General features: G+C 42.1%; 2 protein-coding genes, 2 long non-coding RNA genes and 1 pseudogene across 9 annotated transcripts in view; 3 read left to right on the top strand and 2 right to left on the bottom strand.

Annotated features, from left to right (window-relative positions):
• Positions 1-843: 843 nt before the first annotated feature.
• LOC126630306 (SKP1-like protein 21) lies at positions 844-3,538 on the top strand (annotated as a pseudogene).
• LOC126629248 (uncharacterized) lies at positions 2,064-2,747 on the top strand. Its single transcript, XR_007625691.1, has 2 exons — positions 2,064-2,214; positions 2,411-2,747. It is a non-coding gene; the product is annotated as an uncharacterized LOC126629248 (long non-coding RNA).
• Positions 3,539-5,764: 2,226 nt separating the features above from the next.
• Positions 5,765-21,431, bottom strand: part of LOC126629238 (short-chain dehydrogenase TIC 32, chloroplastic-like) — a 48,477-nt gene continuing 32,810 nt past the window's right edge. The window contains exons 7-8 of one of the 2 annotated variants that reach the window (XM_050299208.1): positions 6,274-6,320; positions 5,765-6,136 (exon numbers count right to left, since the gene is read on the bottom strand). In XM_050299208.1, the coding sequence (XP_050155165.1) occupies positions 5,978-6,136; positions 6,274-6,320 (206 nt within the window). In that variant the 3' untranslated portion in view covers positions 5,765-5,977. The remainder of the gene's footprint in view (positions 6,137-6,273; positions 6,321-21,431) is intronic. The other variant, XM_050299206.1, reaches the window with a different exon arrangement.
• Positions 6,573-7,104, bottom strand: LOC126629247 (uncharacterized). Its single transcript, XR_007625690.1, has 3 exons — positions 6,956-7,104; positions 6,767-6,845; positions 6,573-6,613 (listed from the first exon to the last, which is right to left on the bottom strand). It is a non-coding gene; the product is annotated as an uncharacterized LOC126629247 (long non-coding RNA).
• Positions 10,495-21,314, top strand: LOC126629236 (uncharacterized). 5 transcript variants are annotated; one of them, XM_050299200.1, is made up of 6 exons: positions 10,495-10,928; positions 11,016-11,114; positions 12,488-12,575; positions 12,947-14,202; positions 19,633-19,720; positions 20,092-21,314. In XM_050299200.1, exons 4-5 carry the CDS (start codon positions 12,951-12,953, stop codon positions 19,683-19,685), a joined length of 1,305 nt encoding a protein of 434 aa, XP_050155157.1. In that variant the 5' UTR covers positions 10,495-10,928; positions 11,016-11,114; positions 12,488-12,575; positions 12,947-12,950; the 3' UTR covers positions 19,686-19,720; positions 20,092-21,314. The 5 variants fall into 5 exon arrangements, 3 of the variants coding, with proteins under 3 accessions (XP_050155157.1, XP_050155156.1, XP_050155155.1); XM_050299199.1 differs by lacking the exons at positions 19,633-19,720; positions 20,092-21,314 and adding exons at positions 11,747-11,809; positions 19,269-19,580; XM_050299198.1 differs by lacking the exons at positions 19,633-19,720; positions 20,092-21,314 and adding an exon at positions 19,269-19,580.

The raw sequence follows: 21,431 nt of genomic DNA, 5'->3' as shown, positions 1-21,431 counted from the left end.
GAGAATCGAACCTAAGATCTCACTTACAAACGAAAAGAAATACCACTAGACCGTAGTACTAGTGGCAATTGTGGACATAGCTTGTTGAAATTGTTTGGTATTGTATCGTTTTCAGTAGGTTGGAATTCTTTATTTCATATTATGTGTTTTTTTTTTGAACAATTTATATTATCTACACTAAGGGGAGGGAGTGGATTTAACCTCACAATGGGCTAGCAATAATATAGTTCAAATTCGCCTTTGGCGAGAATCGAATATAAGACCTCTTACTTACCAGTGATAAGGAATATCACTAGACCGTATCATATTATGTGTTTTAATCATGCTATTATATATTAAAAACGAAGAGTACATATTATCATACGTACTATTTTATATTGTCTAATATGATTTTACGTCATACACACCTGAGATGACATGCAAATATCACAAAAATTTGGAAAAAAAATAATTGAATAGTGGATATATAAAAATTTGAAAATTTCCAAAGTCTTGCAAAAATATAAGAGATCCGAATTATGAGATAAAACGATTTCGAAATTTTTCATAAATTCCGATTTTCGAATTAGAACTATAATTTGATTTCGAAATTTTTTAAATTGAAATTGGAATGCTTGTTTCCGATCCAATCCCACCTAAAATCAGTGCCATGCATGAAATATATGACAAAGGTGAAGAGTCCACGAAAATAAAACAAACGAGGAGAAAAATCACTGTGGGCGTGGCCTATTTTACCAAAACCTCACCCAACCCACGTGATACTGGGCATCTCACTACCCGAGCCGCCCAAACACTAGCCGGGCCGATCACCTCCTCCATCCAAGTCCGAAAGGTCCGAAACCCTAACTACCAGCACGTGCGAGGGCGCCTCCTTCTTTGATGGAGTCACGTGCCGGAAACAACCGCGCAGAGACTCCAAATCGTGATATAGCTGGAAGAAGTAGTTTGTTTCTAGACTAACTCTTGGTGGAATGTAAATGGAGAGTTGTAATTTCTTTACAAAGGCTGGTGCATAGTGGTCAGAATAAGCAGTGTAGAAAATAAATAGAAGATATGGCTAGGACTGCCACACCTGGGGTTATTGGTTCTGTGGGTTGCATGTGTGGTAGTTCAAGCTAAGATGATATAGGAGTCTCCGTTGTGTTTCTCTTTTGACTCCCTCCTGAATTTCCTTATGTTTTGTGCAATTAGATGAAATCTTACATCTGGCTTCAAACTGCTGATGGCTCCATCCAACAAGTAGAAGAAGAGGTTGCCATGTTTTGTCCCATGATATGCTTGTAGTTTCCTTTTCTGTTCTTACATGATATTATTTTCCAGTTGACAATCAACGGTGAAAATCTTATGTAGAAAACTTGGAGAAAATATTGCTACCCTTTATGTGGCCGAAAAAGGGTGGTTTTGATAGTCTTTTATCCATCATCATCATGTACATGGTGAAGTCAGAAGTAATTTATGTGTTTGATAGAATTGTTATTGTTGGTATTCAAAGTTTACTAACTCAATACAAAAAATATGTGGGTGATAAGTTTTCTAACTTTATCACACATCTCACTATCACTCTCAATAAAATTGGACAAGGAAAGAAAGAAGTAAATGAAGAAGCAAACTTTTGTGTTGGACAAACTGCACGGCAAACAAACAAAACACTTTAATATATTTAATAAGAGTTTACAAACTCAATTGCTTACAAGCTGAAATGGAAATGGGATTCTGAGAGCAGTTCCACCGTGTCTAAGGCCCCCTAGGGCTATCCACTATTTAATTCACCTCATGAACAGTAACTGCCCTTAATAAACAGTAATTGCCTTTTACATCTCCACCCCTACATTGAATTACCATGGCAATTGATAATAAAATATTAATATTTTTTTCCTCACCCAATCCATCAAACATCCCAATCACCTTTCCCTTTCCCCCCTAATTTGACCTGTTATTCCTTTGTCTCTCTCCCTCTCTCTCGTTTCTTTCTATCTCTCTTTCCCTTTTTCCCCTCATTTGACCTTTTTTCCCGTCATTCCACCATCATCATCTCTCTTTTTCTCTGCTTTCATTCCCTCCTTCTTCCCCAATCTTTGTCTTCCTCTTCCACTTCCCTTCTCTCTACGTCTCTCTGGCGAAGATATCACACATAGCGGCAACTGCTCACATGGACTAGAATTTCTCCTCAATTTCTAGCGACTCGTTCTAAGTCCCAGCCATGAATCCTGAATAGTGAGCTCAATCCGACGATTCTTCTTTTTTTTTTTTTAAATTTATTGCTTGATTTATTTGTTGCCGATCGAATTTGATCCTATATGAGGTGGTTTAAAACTACAGTTTTATTGGAAAATTTAGTTTAATTTAATTTTCTGAAATTGATTCTGTATAGTTGATGTTTTTCGTTCGGATTGAGGGTTTGGGTGTGTAGATCCAGGTCAAATGAGGGGAAGGAGGATGGGGAGATGTCAAGCTCGGCGCATGCACCAATGCCGCACACCAACCATATGTCACACAGCCCTCAGGCTCTCGGGCGAGCGATTCCTGTCGGGCCTCTCCCTCGGGCATGCTCGGGCTCCCTTGCCAGCACACGCTAGACCACCTTCCTCGGGCTATCTGGCCCTGTTTGAGAGCCAGTCCATCGAGCTATTGCCCACGGTGGAACTGCTCTGATGTAATATCCTAAAGCCTTACAAGAGGCTTAGTTATACATGCAAAAAGTGACGAACCACTTAAGTGCTTTTAATAAAAAAATACAACACATGCAATGAATGATGGTGTTTACCATCTTTACACCCTTTCACACATGCACCACCTTTGGATGCACACACACATGCAGCTTTTCTAAAAGCAGTTCAGCTATCACATGGCAGCACACTGCTGTCTTGTAATCACCTTTCGGCTGACAGATGGAGGGAGCAATGATGTTTGTAGTTGTAGGTGAACAACCTGGAAAGAACTAATAGCTAGCTTTAACCATTGACAACCTGTTTTTATTTGAATTTCCAACAGTTATCATGTGCATGAGCGCAAAACTTTTGATGAGAAATTTATTCGAATGGATACAAAAAAGTTATGTGAATTGACGTCCGCTGCTGACAGCCTCCAGTTGAAGCCTTTGGTTGATCTCACCAGCCGAGCACTTGCTTGAATTATTGAAGTAAAAACACCTGAGGAGATACGCGAGACATTTCATTTACCATATGACCTCACAGAGGTTTTTTAGTATCAGAAGTTTTATTTTTTATTTCCTTCCATCCATGTTTTTCATGTATATATGGTTCAATCCAGGAGGAGAAGTTGGAACCTCTGAGAAACATAACTGTTGATCCACGTATCCGGCTCCTTAACCGGTTATATGCTAGAAAGAGGAAAGAATTAAAAGAGCGAGAGAAACTGAAGGTGCTTACTTTTACTTGACGAGTTTGAAGCCTTTACCATATGTTAAATGCGATATATGTGGTAATTTTATATTTCACAATGTTTATCATTTGAGTTGTGCAAAGTATAAACAAAATGATAGTATAATAGTATTCAGCCGTCAATAGAATGATAGTGATAATGCATGACATGTTCAGAAAAATCATCTAATTCAGAATACAAGTGGAAGGTGCTCTTACAAGTGAAGTCAAGGCAGAGAGGATGATGCGGTATCACCGGTAGAGGAATGTCTCGTAGCTTGAATCGTATGCCTCGTTCCTATGTCCTGAGGGGGCGCAAAACAAACATGAGTGGACCAAGTTGATATATATATATATATATATATATATATATATATATATATATATATATATATATAATACTGAAACAGTTATTCAACAACGTACTAACCCCCAAAGTTTTATGGAAACTCAATAGTATAATATGTAATAGGTTTTTCTGAAAACCCTAGCATGCCATAAAACCTTCGTAAAACATATATCGTATATAGTGTGTTAAATAGCTGTATTATAATCGACCGAAGCCACTACATCACCCGACTAGTAGGCCAAATATATGAATATCTTCCGACTTGTAGCCACTACCTCACCCGACCCGTAGGCCAAATAAATATCTTCCGACGTGTAGGCCACTACATCACCCGACCGAAGATAATATAAGTATCATCGCCCGTAGGCAGAATAATGACCACTAGATAAGCACAAAAACATTGAATATAATCTTTCCAACATAAGTATATATCTCAATGGAGTTTAGTAGCTCAAACATCATATCTCAAAACATCTTCATAGTATATAGTCATCCATCATATATACTACAAAGAGTGTAAATTCGATAAAGTATGGTATTCCAAAATATTCTTAGTAAAGCATGATATCTCATAAAGTGTAAAACCAATTTACTCATAAACATTTCATAAAACGTAACTATTAAATCATGCTTTTCATGTATGCATTTCTAATAGTAAAATCATGCATTTTAGAAGGGGTCCACTAACAGATACTCTGTCACAGAAGAGCCATGCGAAATAGGAATGATGGAATTGCCGCTAATAATCGCACCTAAGCACATAAAGGGTCCAATTAATAAAACTAACAATTGAATTTTGGAAAACGAACATCATAAACGGATTCAAGACGTCGAAAAACATAAAGGGGATCTCGGGTACCCTCACGTGCTGTTGCAAGGTGGTGACTCTGGCGGCCATGCGCCGCTGGAAAGTTGGTCGGAAAAGTCACCGGTGCCGCCGTGGACGGCGACGTCCACGGCGACGCGTGTGCTCTATGTGCCAACACCGGCAACCCTTCACGTGCGCCCACACACACCCTCACGCGCGGCCTGGGGTATGGGTTAGTTGGGTTTGGCCCTAGGGTTTGTTGGGTTTGGGCCTGAGCTTTGGGCTTATGTCAAAATGGTTTGGGCCAATGGTTTAATGGGCCAAAGGCCCAAGTTCTACACGGCCAAAGGGCCTAGGTTCAAAAGGATTTAGGATGGGGTTTTAACAGGCTTTGGACTTGAAAGCTCGGCTCAAGTCACTGGGTTTGAGGATTTTAATGGGTTGGGTTTGGTTGCTCAGTGAGCCAAAACCCTTAGGCTTTGGGTTAAAAGGTTTGGGCCAAAAGACTTGGGTTGCCGGGTTTAGGTTGTTTGACCAAGTTTCGACGAAAAAGGAAGACGGAGCTTCCCTAGCTCTGTTCAAATCCTATTCTCAATCCTAGGGTGCGATCTAGGTACCAAATTGAAGTGTAGGACGAGAGGAAGAGTTTCGTACCTATATCACGTCGTGAGGTGGCCAAAGTTGGTCAGATTTTGACTCAAAAGCCATAGGGCTCGCCGGAGAGGTTTGGGTGGCCTCTAGGTGTCTCGATGCTTTGTAGAGACGAAGGAGAGAGAGAGAAGGTCCACTCAATGTTGGTGGTGGTGTCGTGGTTCTTTGGGTGTGCGGGTGGGTGTGTGTGTTGCCGGGAAGGGAGAAGGAGATAAGTCCGAGAGATAGGGAGAGTGAGTTGAGAAAGAGCTTGGGGGAGAGAATAGAGAATGATATAAGGGATGGGGGGTGGTGCCACGTGGCAAGCAGAGAGAGCAGAAGAGTTGTAAAATAATGACAAAAAAAATCTAAAAAAGGGAAGGGGAATCCGGATAGGATGGGAGGATAAGGGGCAAAAATGTCATTTCATAATTCCGTTAAAATGACAAAATACATAATTTGGGACGGGATTTCACATAATTTGTCATTAGTCAATCAATAAGCACACGAACAACATAATTTTGTTTCGACGATGAAATTTCTAAACTCGATACTAGAAATCAAACAAAAAGCAACCTCGAATCAAAACGACAAGGCTTTGAGCAGAAAAAGAAGATTATTCAGCTTGAAAAGATATTGTTCAACTTTTGAATTATAAGTTACAGCATTCTTTGAGTCTATTATTCAACAACAAACAACCACCACTAAGCATTATCCCTGTAAATAGGGTTGGTTGTATGAATCTTATAACGACACAGTGCAAATGGCACTTTCTTAAGTTTTTATATAGAGTTTTAAGTTTTGAGTAGATCATTTAGTCAAATCCATGCTAAAATCCCATAGTTTCTTTGCCATCTCCACGTCTTGACCTTGTGGCCTTGGCTTGGATAGGTTACAGTCCGAGAAATATTCACTGGTCACCCCCATGACTTGTGGATGCAGTGCCACGTAGCACGTCGTTGCTGCTCCCTGTAATCGACGAAGTTAATAATCAACATTACATTATACGTTTAAACGACTAATATTGGAAAGTTCATCATATTTCGAATTACTCAAGTTCGCTTGGTATGTTGTTTGCTCAAGAGGTTCAAGCAGACGTAACTTACCTGCTGAGCATTTTTAAGCACAGCTCTACCAAGCACGTTAACAAGCCCTGCATAAAACCAGAAAGCCAAACGTCTGATTATCCGAAACTAAGCATGTAGATAATGAATATGTAAATTTGAGAGTTGTAGATTGACGTCAAATTTGGTTCGGTTTAAACTTTAAACATACACTGAATACAAAGCCTCCTCAACAAGCGATAGTATCGGAATACATTTATATAAGACTAACATAGTTGGTTTTGTGAAGTGATTTAACGTTAATAATGCTGTAATAACGAAACAGATTGGTAACAATTGCACCAGGGTGAAGCGAGTTTGCAGTAATATCAGCTCCTTTTTCCTGTTGGACAATCACAAACAACAGAGTTCACTCAATGCACCATGACTGCCATAAACATAAAAAAAAACAAGGTAATGTGTGTTTATCTCTACATATAAAAGTACAGACGTATTTTCAGAATCACGATTCTGCTGATTTAACGTTGCGGATTACCTTTAAGCGTCTTGCAAGCTCATTAGCATGCAATATGTTAGCAAGCTTTGATTGGCCATATGCACGAAAGCTGCTGTACCTGCAGATGGGCAGTCACAAAATCGGATTGGACTTGTATCAATCTCCCTCCATTCAGCATACGCTATAATGAAGGAAGCACACTGAAAACAAATATACTACGTGACTAACTTGTGCAGAAGTACTGATATGGCATCAAAATCCAATTCCAAACTTTCTTGCTTAAGCTCCACCCGCTTTAATCAAAATCCTATGTGTGGCTCATGCGCTAACACGCATATAATACTATCTAAATATCTAAAAACTAAGAATTATCTCAATGTTACCCTGCTTGGTCGTTAATTTTATCAAAACGAATTCCTTCAGGATACGGGTTGCGGTGAGCTTCTGAGGACACATTTACGATTCTCCCTTCTTTGCCTCTTTTGCGTGCTGTTTTCTTCATAGTATCCAACAAAAGATTTGTCAAAAGAAAATGACCTGAAAAATCAGGAAAATAACCAAATAGATACAAATCAACTCTCCCGAATCAAAGAGGGATGAAAGGTTAGCTGAGTTTATTGATGCATATGCTCCGACACCGAGAGATAAAGGGTCTAAAACTAGATTGGCTACAGATTTAACTGGATGAAACATTCAGTCAATTAGAACAGCTTAACCAAAAATACTTTTTAAGCTGTCAATGGCGTTTTAGGATTCATACAGCTGACCCTACTTAGTGCGATAAGGGTTGGCTGCTGTTGTTGTTGTTGTTTGTACTTTAAACTGTCAGTTTTACAGAGTAACAAATGCGACATCCTACGTGGTTTGTGGCGAACTGAAGTTCGATCTTGTCCTTCGAAGGCGTGAAAGGGGTTCCCATAACTCCTGCATTGTTACTTATGAAAAGACGAGTATTATTACCTGAAGTGGATTTTATGAACAAAGCCTCTTCAAGAACTTGTACCGTTTCTGTCCATTTCTTACATTAGGATGTTAAGAGGAAGACCGGAGGAATTGAAATCCGATGCGAATTTCCTAACGGATGATAGCGAACTGAGATCCAGTTCCATGGCATCAACTTTGGCACTGGGGATTGCCTTCACTATTTGTTCTCTTGCATCTTTACCGGCTGCCATGGTTCTCACTGCCATAACCACATGGGCGCCACGCAGTGCAAGAACGCGTGCAGTTTCGGTGCCAATACCACTAGATGCTCCTGCAACATCGATATGCAGAACCAAAGAAAATTTTCCCATAAGAACAAATAATAATAGTTGAAAAAAAAAGTAGAAGAAGCAAACGAAAACTCCCTCGCCTGTAACAATGGCGGTGAGACCAGTGGCATCAATCCCTTCAGTAACTTCCTCTGCTGTGGAAGATGATGAGAACCCAGATGGCCATTTCCTTCTCTTCTCAAGAACCACATCTTCTCTCTCCCTCCCTCCCTCCCTCCCTCTGCACGCAAAGAGAGGGAAAGTCTCGAAGTGCGGTTTTTAGTGACAGTTTTGGTGGAAGTGTTATTTTCTTTGCTTTGGTGGTAGGTGCCTCGGTGGAGCCTCTGTAGCCTATATTGTCTTTCGTGTCTAATTTATTCGGTTTGCCTCGTTCCAATTCTTGTCAAAATATTTTATTACAAAATGCTTGAATGAAATTAATTGTAAAATTCTTAGATATCAATTATATTTAATTTAGTCAGGTTTTTTATGCAAGAATTTACATTATTGAGCAAAAAAAAATTAGGATAAAATAGTACGTACATTATTAAAAAAAAACATCTATAAAAACTGATAAAACAAAGATTCTGTTTTTGTTCCCTCTTACTTAGGGGTGAAAGTTTGATTGAAAATTTCCAATCTAAATCGAAAATTTCTATTCTTAGTCTGAATATTTTCGGTTTTGAATTTTTTTTATCACATCTAAATATACCTATTAGATCCGAAATTTCTCAAACTTAGTACTATATATATAAGCATGCATATTCTTATTTTATCATGTTTATTCTTAATTTTAGATATTCTTAATTTCATATTGTATTTTAATCATACTAGGGTGAATTACATAGTAGCCCCTCAGGTTTGAGCTTTATTGCAATCTCATACAACATCTTTAAAACATTTCACTTTCATACCTCAAGTACTATTTTATTTCAATTTCATACAACCGTTAGATTTTCCATCCATGGATCTGTTAAATGCTGACGTGGCTGCCACATATATGACACGTGGCTGCCAAATGTCTGCCACGTGGCAAATAAAAATAATTTTTTAATTTTTTTTAAAAAAACCTGAAATTGGAAGAAAAAAAAAAGGTCCGAACCCAGAAGAAGAAGAAAGAGAAAGAGAAGAAGAAGAAGAAAGAGGAGGGAGGAGAAAGAAGAAGAAGAAAAAAAAAAGAAAAAAGAAAGGGGTCCGAAACCAGAAGAAGGAGGAAGAAGAAGAAAGAGGAGGAGGAGGAGGAGGAAGAAGAAGAAGAAGAAGAAGAAGAAAAAAAAAAAAGGGACTGAACCCAGAAAAAGGAGGAAGAAGAAGAAGAGAAGAAGAAAGAGGAGGAGGAGGGAGAAGAAGAAGAAGAAGAAGAAAAAAAAAAAAAAAGGTCCGAACCCAGAAGAAGAAGAAGAAGAAAGAGAAGAAGAAGAAGAAAGAGAAAGAGAAGAAGAAGAAAGAGAAAAAAAAAGAAAAAAGAAAAGGATCGAACCCAGAAGAAGAAGAAGAGAAGAAGAAAAAGGAGGAGGAGGGAGAAGAAGGAAAAAAAAAAAAGGTCCGAACCCAGAAGAAGAAGAAAGAGAAAGAGAAGAAGAAGAAGAAGAAGAAGAAAGAGAAAGAGAAGAAGAAGAAGAAAGAGAAAGAGAAGAAGAAGAAAGAGAAAAAAAAAAAGAAAAGAAGAAAGGGACCGAACCCAGAAGAAGGAGGAAGAAGAAGAAGAGAAGAAGAAAGAGGAGGAGGAGGGAGAAAAAGAAGAAGAAGAAGAAGAAAAAAAAAAAGAGGTCCGAACCCAGAAGAAGAAGAAAGAGAGAGAAGAAGAAGAAGAAAGAGAAAAAAAAAAAAAAAGTGGCAAATATGTTTTTTTTTTTTTTTTTTAAATTAAAAAATTATTTTATTTGCCACGTGGCAGACATTTGGCAGCCACGTGTCATATATGTGGCAGCCACGTCAGCATTTAACAGATCCATGGATGGAAAATCTAACGGTTGTATGAAATTGAAATAAAATAGTACTTGAGGTATGAAAGTGAAATGTTTTAAAGATGTTGTATGAGATTGCAATAGAGCTCAAACTTGAGGGGCTACTATGTAATTTACCCATCATACTATTATATATTAGAACAGATTGCTTAAGCTTGTTGAAATTGTTCCGCCCTGTGATATTTTCGGTAGGTTGGACATCTATGTTTAACATAGTATAATGATGTCCCCATTTTTTAGAAAAATGGGGATCCCTCCCCTTAAGCAATCTGTATATTAGAAATGACATAGCTTGTTGAAATTGTTCCACCTTGTGATATTTTCAGATGTTTAACATAGTATAATGTTGTCCCCATTTTTTTTGAAAAATGGGGATCCCTCCCCTTAAACAATCTGTATATTAGAAATGACATAGCTTGTTGAAATTGTTCCGCCTTGTGATATTTTCGGTAGGTTGGACATCTATGTTTAACATAGTATAATGTTGTCCCCATTTTTTTAGAAAAATGGGGATCCCTCCTCTTAAGCAATCTGTGTAACACCCGCCCCCACTTATAAAATTATATGTGTGTAATATTCCCTAAATATTATAAATCTATCAATTTTACCCTTTTTGGACTACCCTATCAGGATCTAAACTTTGGATCCTTCTTTCTTTTCAAACTGCCACGTGGCAGCTCCCTAGCAATTTCCCTGTCTTCTCTCTCTGTCCCCCCCCCGTGACTCCTTCTTTCTTCTTCTTCTTTTTCTGTTTTCTTTTCTTTCTTCTGTCTGTCTCTCTGTCCCTCCCGACTCTATCTCTTTCTCTCGTCTCTCTCTCTCATAGCTCCCTCATCTCTCTTCTCTGCAGCAACCCGCACGCACGCACCCGTCTCCCCCGCGCGAAGAAGACCCATCTCCTTCTTCTCTCTCCCTCTGTCCCGTGCTGCGAGCCCAGAAACCGGAGAGGAACTCCGGCGAAACCTTTATTTTCCCGGTTGGGTAAGCTCCAAACCTTCACTTTTTCGTCCTAAGATCTGGTGAATGAGTTTTAATGGAGGTTATTTTGTGATTTTTCGAGGTTTTTAGGACGAATCGAAGCCGGGTGTAAGCACACCCAACTCCGGCGATCCCGAGGGTGTCGGGGCTTTTTCCGGCCATCTCCGGTCGTTCCACGACGAAAGGAAGGTATAAAAACACTCCATTCGTCTTGCTCTTCGTTTTGGTACCTAGATCGGACTCTAGGGTGGTGTGTGGTAGTTGGCCGGAGCTGTGAAGCTCCGGTGGTGGTGCTCCGGTGAGGTCAGGCCTCCCAGGCCGGTTTCGAATAGCAGGCGGGCCTTAGGCCCGTGTGGTGAGGCCAGCCCAATCCAACCCATTTCCTTTTAATTGTTTAAATTAATTTCTGTTATAAATTAAGGCCCTTGGGCCGGTTATGTTTAGGGCATTAGGCCCGTGTGTGTAGCACAAGCAGATTAGGCCTTGGGCCAATCTGAGTTGGGTTTTCAACCCAAAACCCTTAAGGCCTTTCGGCCCAACCCAAATTCAAAGCCCAGTGGACTTTGACCTCTGACCAGTTGACTGTTGACTGTTGACTTGGTCAACGGTCAACGTTGACTCGGTCAACGGTCAGAGTTGACTTTGACGTTGACTTTGACCGGTCAACGGTCAACGTTGACTTTTTGAGTTGACTTTTCGGGGTTTCGTTCAGGACCTCTCCTAGGCTAATTTCGACGTCCTGGACCCGTTTTTGAAGTCCGTTTTCCCAAATTCAATCGTTTGAATAGAGTTTGACCAAAGGTACTCCTTTGTGTGAATAGGTGCAATTATTAACGGTGATTCTGTTATACCTTCTTGGTATAGCTTTGCACCGTCGGCGTACGGTGAGTGGACCCCTTCAAAATCATGTTTTAACAATAGAAATGCATACATGAAAAGCATGATTTAATACTTATGTTTTACGAAGTACTTTATGAGATATATGCTTACTGAGGCTAGATTGAATTATTACTATTTTTCCTATAACCCATGTTCTTATAGAATATCCGATGGATGACGATATGATATTAGAACATGTTTAGAACACCTCTTTGTAGTATAGATGATGGATGACTTTATACTACGAAGTTGTTTTTCAATATGTTTATGCTCAATGGTTTTGTACTTACCTAGTGGTCCTTTCCGCTACGGGACGTAGGGATAGATTCCGGTCCGTCCCGGGCGACGGTTTGGTGTTGGCATAGGGCCTGGAGTGTGTTTCCTCTGGCTATTTAGCACAGAGACGGGGAACCGGCATGGGGCCTGTAGTGTATTTTCCTCTGATTGTCTGTTCAGAGACGGGGAGCCGGCATGGGGCCTGCAGGTTATCGGACAATTCACTAGTGTTTATTACTTATACAAGTTATGAATTTGAGATATTGCACGGCATGCTAGGTTTCGGAAAATCTATTTTGATCATGATATATATGTTTTCATAAAACCTGGGGGTTAGTATGTTGATAACTGTTTTATTATATTTATATCAAATTGGTCCACTCATGTTTGTTTTGCGCCCCCTTCAGGACCTACGAACGAGGATTACGATATAAGCTACGAGGCCTTTCCCTACCAGTGATCCAGTGCTATACTTCTTCTGCTTCGACATCTTTTGTAATATAGCACATCTCTATCTTAAATTCTGTTTGCACCCTGTAATAGACGTATGCTCTGACATTATGCGTTGATCCTAATGTTGTTAATTAGAAGTTGATTTGGTAGTATTATTGTGGCTAGTCTTGCTACCTGTTTTAGCTTATTTATGAGTTTTTACTTAAATTAATGGCTTTCGTCACCCTTTGGGTGTCGGCCAGCACGTGATCATCCCGATGTCACGAGGACATCAGGATCGGGGCGTGTCAGATTGGTATCAGAGCATGATTCATTCAGAGCATACTTAGGATTCTTTTCCACCATTTGGTAATTATAATTCCCCTTATATCCTTAATTTTCTGTTGTTCTAAATCTTTCTTGTTTCTTATCAGAATTATGGATCCCGTTGGGGGGCATGTACCTCGTCGAGCTCGTTCTGGTATAGGAGGAGGACTTGAGCAATTGGCTAATGTTTTGCGAACTGCCCTTACTGGTAGATCATCGAATCGCACCTATATTGAGATTGCTACCAGTCATGGTATTCCAGAGCTTAAGGTAGTGGGAGCCTGTCCGGAGGCTGAGGAATGGTTAGAGCAGGTGGAAGATACTCTGGAGGGTATGAGATGTCCACCAGGTGAGTGGGCGGAGACTGCTGGGTTTTTTCTTAAGGGTCCTGCAAAGATTTGGTGGAAAGGAGTGAAGCATTCTCGTCCACGAGGCACTTCGATGACTTGGGTGGCATTCCGGAAAGCTTTCAGTGCACATTTTCTGAGTCCCAGTTATCAATTGAGGATGAGACAACAATTTCTGGAGTTTCGTCAAGGCGATCTGAGTATCACAGAGATGGATAATACTTTTCGACGCCTGTCGAGACACCATCCGGTGACTTATGATAACCCGAGTGAGAAGATGGTTCAGTTGCTGGTTTGTTTGAACCCTGACTATCGTGAACGAGTGGCAGCCATAAGGCACAGAAGTTATGAGGAAATGATTGAGACTTGTTTGAGGATTGAACAATCTAGGTGGGAGACTCAGCACCAGGAGGAGCAGGCGCAGTATCAGGAACCACCCAGATATCAGGAACAACCTCGGAACCAGAACCAGAGAGGTCGTGGTTTTAGATCTCGGAGTGTGAGGGAATCTGGTAGCTCTTCTAACTTTGTTGGCCCTAGACACTCTCATTCCTTCAAACGTCAGGGTCAAGGTTCAGGTTCTTCCAGCGAGGGTTCGGGTAATGAATCAGGGAGGCGATCTTTCAGTCATTTCCGATCGCAGGTTACGTGCCACAGGTGTGGAGGCATGGGACATATTGCCAGATTTTGCCCTTCAGGACAGCCTGCTGAGAGTTATGCATCGGTGCCGAGTTATGGTGGAGGGAGTAATCCGAGTTCTAGCTATGGAGGTAATTACACTCAGAGCTATGGTGGAAGTGGAAGTGGAAGTCAGAATACCCAATTTTCCACTCAGAGACAGCCGCAACAGTTTGGTGCAGCTTCGAGTAGCCGCTCTCAGGGGAATCGAGCAGGCCGTAATAATCAAGGTTTCAGAGCTCGTGGTAACCGTAACAGTGGTGGAGGACGTCAGTTTCATGGACGTATCAACGCCATGACACAGCAGGAGGCTGATCAGGATCCTCAAGTCATTACCGGTATGTTACTTATTTGTGGTAACTGGGCGAGGGTTCTAATCGATCCGGGTGCTACTTTTTCTTTTGTGTCTTCATCTTTTGCACCGAATTTAAATGCACCACCTACACCTCTTGGTTATGATATGCTTGTGCAAATGCCGCAAGGGGATCTGTTTTGTGCTCAGTGGGAGTATAAAAGTTGCCCAGTGGTAGTGGAAGGGGAAATGATGGAGGCTAATCTGGTCCCTTTTCATTTGGCGGAGTTCGATGTGATTTTGGGGATGGATTGGCTATCCAGGCACCGGGCCTATGTCGCATGTTGGGAGAAATCTGTGACGTTCAATCGACCTGGACGACCGTCAATCACATTTCAGGGTGAGCGACGAATCCTTCCTAGTAGTATTATTTCCGCTATTCAGGCTACTAGATTGTTGAGTAGGGGATGTGTGGGATTCTTAGCCCATGTAGTAACGAGGGATAAATCTTCGTTACGTCCTAAGGATGTGCCAGTGGTGAAGCATTACACCGATGTTTTTCCGGAGGATTTACCAGGGTTACCGCCTGCGAGGGAAATTGAATTTACCATCGATTTACTTCCAGGAACAGACCCTATCTCTTTAGCACCTTATCGAATGGCACCGGCGGAGTTGAGGGAATTGAAGGTTCAACTTCAGGAGTTGGTGGATAAAGGTTACATCCAACCCAGTATGTCTCCCTGGGGTGCTCCTGTTTTATTTGTTAAAAAGAAGGATGGATCGATGAGACTTTGCATCGACTATCGGCAGTTAAACCGGGTGACGGTGAAGAATCGTTATCCTTTGCCTCGGATCGACGATCTGTTCGACCAGCTGAAGGGTGCTCAGATATTCTCTAAGATCGATCTTCGCTCAGGTTATCATCAGCTGTTAATTCGGGAGGGAGATGTACCGAAGACTGCTTTCCGCACTAGGTATGGACACTTTGAATTTCGTGTCATGCCTTTCGGACTGACGAATGCACCTGCAGCATTCATGGATTTGATGAACAGAGTTTTCAGACCGTATCTGGATCGGTTTGTGATTGTGTTCATTGATGATATTCTGATCTTTTCCAAGAGTGTCAGCGAGCACAAGAAGCATTTGAGGTTGGTGTTGGAAAGGTTGAGCAGTGAGCAGTTGTATGCTAAGTTTAGCAAGTGTCAGTTCTGGCTAAACCAAATTAGCTTTCTCGGTCATGTAGTATCTGCTGAGGGGATTAGTGTGGATCCTCAGAAGGTGTCAGCAATAACTACGTGGGAGCAACCGAGGAATGTTACTGAAGTGAGTAGTTTTCTAGGTCTGGCTGGCTATTACCGAAGATTTGTTAAAGGTTTCTCAGCCATTGCCTTACCTCTGAATAAGTTGACTCGAAAGGAAGTGGAGTTTAAGTGGGATGAAGATTGTGAGCGGAGTTTTCAGGAACTGAAGCGATGTCTTACTCAAGCTCCCGTTCTTACTCTTCCAGACGATAGCGGTGAGTTTGATATCTACACGGATGCATCACTATCAGGTTTGGGTTGTGTACTGATGCAGCATGATAAAGTCATTGCTTATGCTTCCAGATAGCTCAAAATTCACGAGAGAAACTATCCCACTCATGATTTGGAACTTGGTGCAGTAGTGTTTGCTTTGAAGATCTGGAGACATTACTTGTACGGTGAGAAGTGTCGCATCTTTACTGATCATAAGAGCCTCAAGTATATCTTTACTCAGAGGGATTTGAATTTGAGGCAGAGAAGATGGATGGAACTTATCACTGATTATAACTGCACGATCGAGTATCATCCCGGACATGCCAATGTAGTGGCAGATGCACTTAGTCGGAAATATCATGGACAGCTTGCATCTCTCCAAGCTATTCATGTTCCACTACTATTTTCTCTTCGAGAAACAGGCTTGTCGGTGAGACCGGGTGAGCAAGGAGCGTGGTTGGCAAATTTCCAAGTTAGACCTGTTTTGGTGGATATGGTCATAGAAGCTCAGGAGCTTGATCAGGAGAGTGCCAACATTAAGGTCTCGGTGGAAAAAGGAAAAGAGAAGCATTTTATCATCCGAAGTGATGGAGCCTTGATGTGGGAAAACAGATTGTATGTTCCTCATGATAACGAAGCAGTGAAAAGAGCAATTCTGGATGAAGCACATTTGTCAGCTTATGCCATGCATCCAGGAAGTACTAAACTGTATCGCACTATCCGTCCGTTCTATTATTGGTTGGGAATGAAGCGGGATGTGGCGGATTATGTGAGTAGATGCATCATTTGTCAACAGGTGAAGGCAGAGAGGCAAAGACCTGGAGGATTGATGCAGAATCTTCCGATACCAGCATGGAAATGGGAAGACATCACCATGGATTTTGTGTATGGTCTGCCGAGGACGCGGTCGAGATTGGACGGCATATGGGTAATTGTTGATCGACTGACTAAGACCGCTCATTTCTTACCTGTTCGACAGACCTATTCAATGGAGAAATTATCGAAGTTGTTCATCGATAATATTGTTAGACTTCATGGTGTACCTGTCTCTATTGTTTCAGACAGAGATCCCAGATTTACTTCCAGATTTTGGAAAGCTTTTAATACTGCCATGGGTACTCAGTTGCTGTTTAGTACTGCTTATCATCCACAGACTGACGGTCAGTCCGAGAGGACAATACAAACATTGGAGGACATGTTGAGAGTGTCTGTTCTTCAGTGGAAGGGTAGTTGGGATAACTATCTGCCGTTGGTTGAATTTGCATACAACAACAGCTACCATTCGAGTATTGGTGTGGCATCTTATGAAGCCTTGTATGGGAGAGTGTGTCGAACGCCGTTGTGTTGGGCAGAGGTCGGCGAGCGAGTATTGTTGGGACCGGAGATTGTAGACACTACCAATGAGAACATCCAGCTGATAAAGAGAAATCTCAAGGCAGCTCAAGACCGACAGAAAAGCATAGCGGACAAACATTCCAAAGATCGGGAGTACAAGGTTGGTGACTTTGTATTCTTGAAGTTGTCTCCCTGGAAGGGTGTGGTTCGTTTTGGTAAGCGAGGAAAGTTGAGTCCTCGATATATTGGTCCTTATCAGATTACGGAGAGAATTGGTGCAGTTGCCTATAGATTGGAGTTGCCACCGGAGTTATCTCAGATTCACAATGTTTTCCATATTTCTATGCTTCGGAAATATGTATCAGACCCCTCTCATGTTATTCAGTTAGAGCCGCTGGAAGTAAGTCCGGATGTTAGTTATGTTGAAGAACCAGTGGCTATTCTTGACCAGCAGAATAAAGTGTTGAGGAACAAGGTCATTCCGTTGGTGAAAGTGCTGTGGAGGAACCATGCTACTGAAGAAGCGACGTGGGAAATGGAAGACCTGATGAGGAGTCAGTATCCGTATTTATTTGCTTGAAGTTGTAATTTCGGGGACGAAATTTTTATAAGGGGGGTAGATTGTAACACCCGCCCCCACTTATAAAATTATATGTGTGTAATATTCCCTAAATATTATAAATCTATCAATTTTACCCTTTTTGGACTACCCTATCAGGATCTAAACTTTGGATCCTTCTTTCTTTTCAAACTGCCACGTTGCAGCTCCCTAGCAATTTCCCTGTCTTCTCTCTCTGTCCCCCCCCGTGACTCCTTCTTTCTTCTTCTTCTTTTTCTGTTTTCTTTTCTTTCTTCTGTCTGTCTCTCTGTCCCTCCCGACTCTATCTCTTTCTCTCGTCTCTCTCTCTCATAGCTCCCTCATCTCTCTTCTCTGCAGCAACCCGCACGCACGCACCCGTCTCCCCCGCGCGAAGAAGACCCATCTCCTTCTTCTCTCTCCCTCTGTCCCGTGCTGCGAGCCCAGAAACCGGAGAGGAACTCCGGCGAAACCTTTATTTTCCCGGTTGGGTAAGCTCCAAACCTTCACTTTTTCGTCCTAAGATCTGGTGAATGAGTTTTAATGGAGGTTATTTTGTGATTTTTCGAGGTTTTTAGGACGAATCGAAGCCGGGTGTAAGCACACCCAACTCCGGCGATCCCGAGGGTGTCGGGGCTTTTTCCGGCCATCTCCGGTCGTTCCACGACGAAAGGAAGGTATAAAAACACTCCATTCGTCTTGCTCTTCGTTTTGGTACCTAGATCGGACTCTAGGGTGGTGTGTGGTAGTTGGCCGGAGCTGTGAAGCTCCGGTGGTGGTGCTCCGGTGAGGTCAGGCCTCCCAGGCCGGTTTCGAATAGCAGGCGGGCCTTAGGCCCGTGTGGTGAGGCCAGCCCAATCCAACCCATTTCCTTTTAATTGTTTAAATTAATTTCTGTTATAAATTAAGGCCCTTGGGCCGGTTATGTTTAGGGCATTAGGCCCGTGTGTGTAGCACAAGCAGATTAGGCCTTGGGCCAATCTGAGTTGGGTTTTCAACCCAAAACCCTTAAGGCCTTTCGGCCCAACCCAAATTCAAAGCCCAGTGGACTTTGACCTCTGACCAGTTGACTGTTGACTGTTGACTTGGTCAACGGTCAACGTTGACTCGGTCAACGGTCAGAGTTGACTTTGACGTTGACTTTGACCGGTCAACGGTCAACGTTGACTTTTTGAGTTGACTTTTCGGGGTTTCGTTCAGGACCTCTCCTAGGCTAATTTCGACGTCCTGGACCCGTTTTTGAAGTCCGTTTTCCCAAATTCAATCGTTTGAATAGAGTTTGACCAAAGGTACTCCTTTGTGTGAATAGGTGCAATTATTAACGGTGATTCTGTTATACCTTCTTGGTATAGCTTTGCACCGTCGGCGTACGGTGAGTGGACCCCTTCAAAATCATGTTTTAACAATAGAAATGCATACATGAAAAGCATGATTTAATACTTATGTTTTACGAAGTACTTTATGAGATATATGCTTACTGAGGCTAGATTGAATTATTACTATTTTTCCTATAACCCATGTTCTTATAGAATATCCGATGGATGACGATATGATATTAGAACATGTTTAGAACACCTCTTTGTAGTATAGATGATGGATGACTTTATACTACGAAGTTGTTTTTCAATATGTTTATGCTCAATGGTTTTGTACTTACCTAGTGGTCCTTTCCGCTACAGGACGTAGGGATAGATTCCGGTCCGTCCCGGGCGACGGTTTGGTGTTGGCATAGGGCCTGGAGTGTGTTTCCTCTGGCTATTTAGCACAGAGACGGGGAGCCGGCATGGGGCCTGTAGTGTATTTTCCTCTGATTGTCTGTTCAGAGACGGGGAGCCGGCATGGGGCCTGCAGGTTATCGGACAATTCACTAGTGTTTATTACTTATACAAGTTATGAATTTGAGATATTGCACGGCATGCTAGGTTTCGGAAAATCTATTTTGATCATGATATATATGTTTTCATAAAACCTGGGGGTTAGTATGTTGATAACTGTTTTATTATATTTATATCAAATTGGTCCACTCATGTTTGTTTTGCGCCCCCTTCAGGACCTACGAACGAGGATTACGATATAAGCTACGAGGCCTTTCCCTACCAGTGATCCAGTGCTATACTTCTTCTGCTTCGACATCTTTTGTAATATAGCACATCTCTATCTTAAATTCTGTTTGCACTCTGTAATAGACGTATGCTCTGACATTATGCGTTGATCCTAATGTTGTTAATTAGAAGTTGATTTGGTAGTATTATTGTGGCTAGTCTTGCTGCCTGTTTTAGCTTATTTATGAGTTTTTACTTAAATTAATGGCTTTCGTCACCCTTTGGGTGTCGGCCAGCACGTGATCATCCCGATGTCACGAGGACATCGGGATCGGGGCGTGTCAGATTGGTATCAGAGCATGATTCATTCAGAGCATACTTAGGATTCTTTTCCACCATTTGGTAATTATAATTCCCCTTATATCCTTAATTTTCTGTTGTTCTAAATCTTTCTTGTTTCTTATCAGAATTATGGATCCCGTTGGGGGGCATGTACCTCGTCGAGCTCGTTCTGGTATAGGGGGAGGACTTGAGCAATTGGCTAATGTTTTGCGAACTGCCCTTACTGGTAGATCATCGAATCGCACCTATATTGAGATTGCTACCAGTCATGGTATTCCAGAGCTTAAGGTAGTGGGAGCCTGTCCGGAGGCTGAGGAATGGTTAGAGCAGGTGGAAGATACTCTGGAGGGTATGAGATGTCCACCAGGTGAGTGGGCGGAGACTGCTGGGTTTTTTCTTAAGGGTCCTGCAAAGATTTGGTGGAAAGGAGTGAAGCATTCTCGTCCACGAGGCACTTCGATGACTTGGGTGGCATTCCGGAAAGCTTTCAGTGCACATTTTCTGAGTCCCAGTTATCAATTGAGGATGAGACAACAATTTCTGGAGTTTCGTCAAGGCGATCTGAGTATCACAGAGATGGATAATACTTTTCGACGCCTGTCGAGACACCATCCGGTGACTTATGATAACCCGAGTGAGAAGATGGTTCAGTTGCTGGTTTGTTTGAACCCTGACTATCGTGAACGAGTGGCAGCCATAAGGCACAGAAGTTATGAGGAAATGATTGAGACTTGTTTGAGGATTGAACAATCTAGGTGGGAGACTCAGCACCAGGAGGAGCAGGCGCAGTATCAGGAACCACCCAGATATCAGGAACAACCTCGGAACCAGAACCAGAGAGGTCGTGGTTTTAGATCTCGGAGTGTGAGGGAATCTGGTAGCTCTTCTAACTTTGTTGGCCCTAGACACTCTCATTCCTTCAAACGTCAGGGTCAAGGTTCAGGTTCTTCCAGCGAGGGTTCGGGTAATGAATCAGGGAGGCGATCTTTCAGTCATTTCCGATCGCAGGTTACGTGCCACAGGTGTGGAGGCATGGGACATATTGCCAGATTTTGCCCTTCAGGACAGCCTGCTGAGAGTTATGCATCGGTGCCGAGTTATGGTGGAGGGAGTAATCCGAGTTCTAGCTATGGAGGTAATTACACTCAGAGCTATGGTGGAAGTGGAAGTGGAAGTCAGAATACCCAATTTTCCACTCAGAGACAGCCGCAACAGTTTGGTGCAGCTTCGAGTAGCCGCTCTCAGGGGAATCGAGCAGGCCGTAATAATCAAGGTTTCAGAGCTCGTGGTAACCGTAACAGTGGTGGAGGACGTCAGTTTCATGGACGTATCAACGCCATGACACAGCAGGAGATGATGATGATTTCGAGTTTGCTTTGGCTAGTTCATATGCTGATGGTCACTCCAATGAGTGGATTTTGGATTCAGGTTGCACCTATCATATGTGTCCCATTCGGGAATGGTT

The sequence above is a fragment of the Malus sylvestris genome, chromosome 7 (genome assembly GCF_916048215.2).
Source record: "Malus sylvestris chromosome 7, drMalSylv7.2, whole genome shotgun sequence".
Classification (NCBI taxonomy): Eukaryota; Viridiplantae; Streptophyta; class Magnoliopsida; order Rosales; family Rosaceae; genus Malus; species Malus sylvestris.
Note: the sequence above shows the minus strand (reverse complement) of the source record. Positions and strands in the feature narration are given on the sequence as shown.

Bases quoted from the DNA above. Each gene is read 5' to 3' on its own strand.
- LOC126629236 (XM_050299198.1), top strand. From the start codon at position 12,951: ATGGATCCCGTTGGGGGGCATGTACCTCGTCGAGCTCGTTCTGGTATA. The intron at 14,203-19,268 runs GTATGTTACTTA...TACAGGACGTAG, and splicing joins GGATCCTCAAGTCATTACCG to GGATAGATTCCGGTCCGTCC.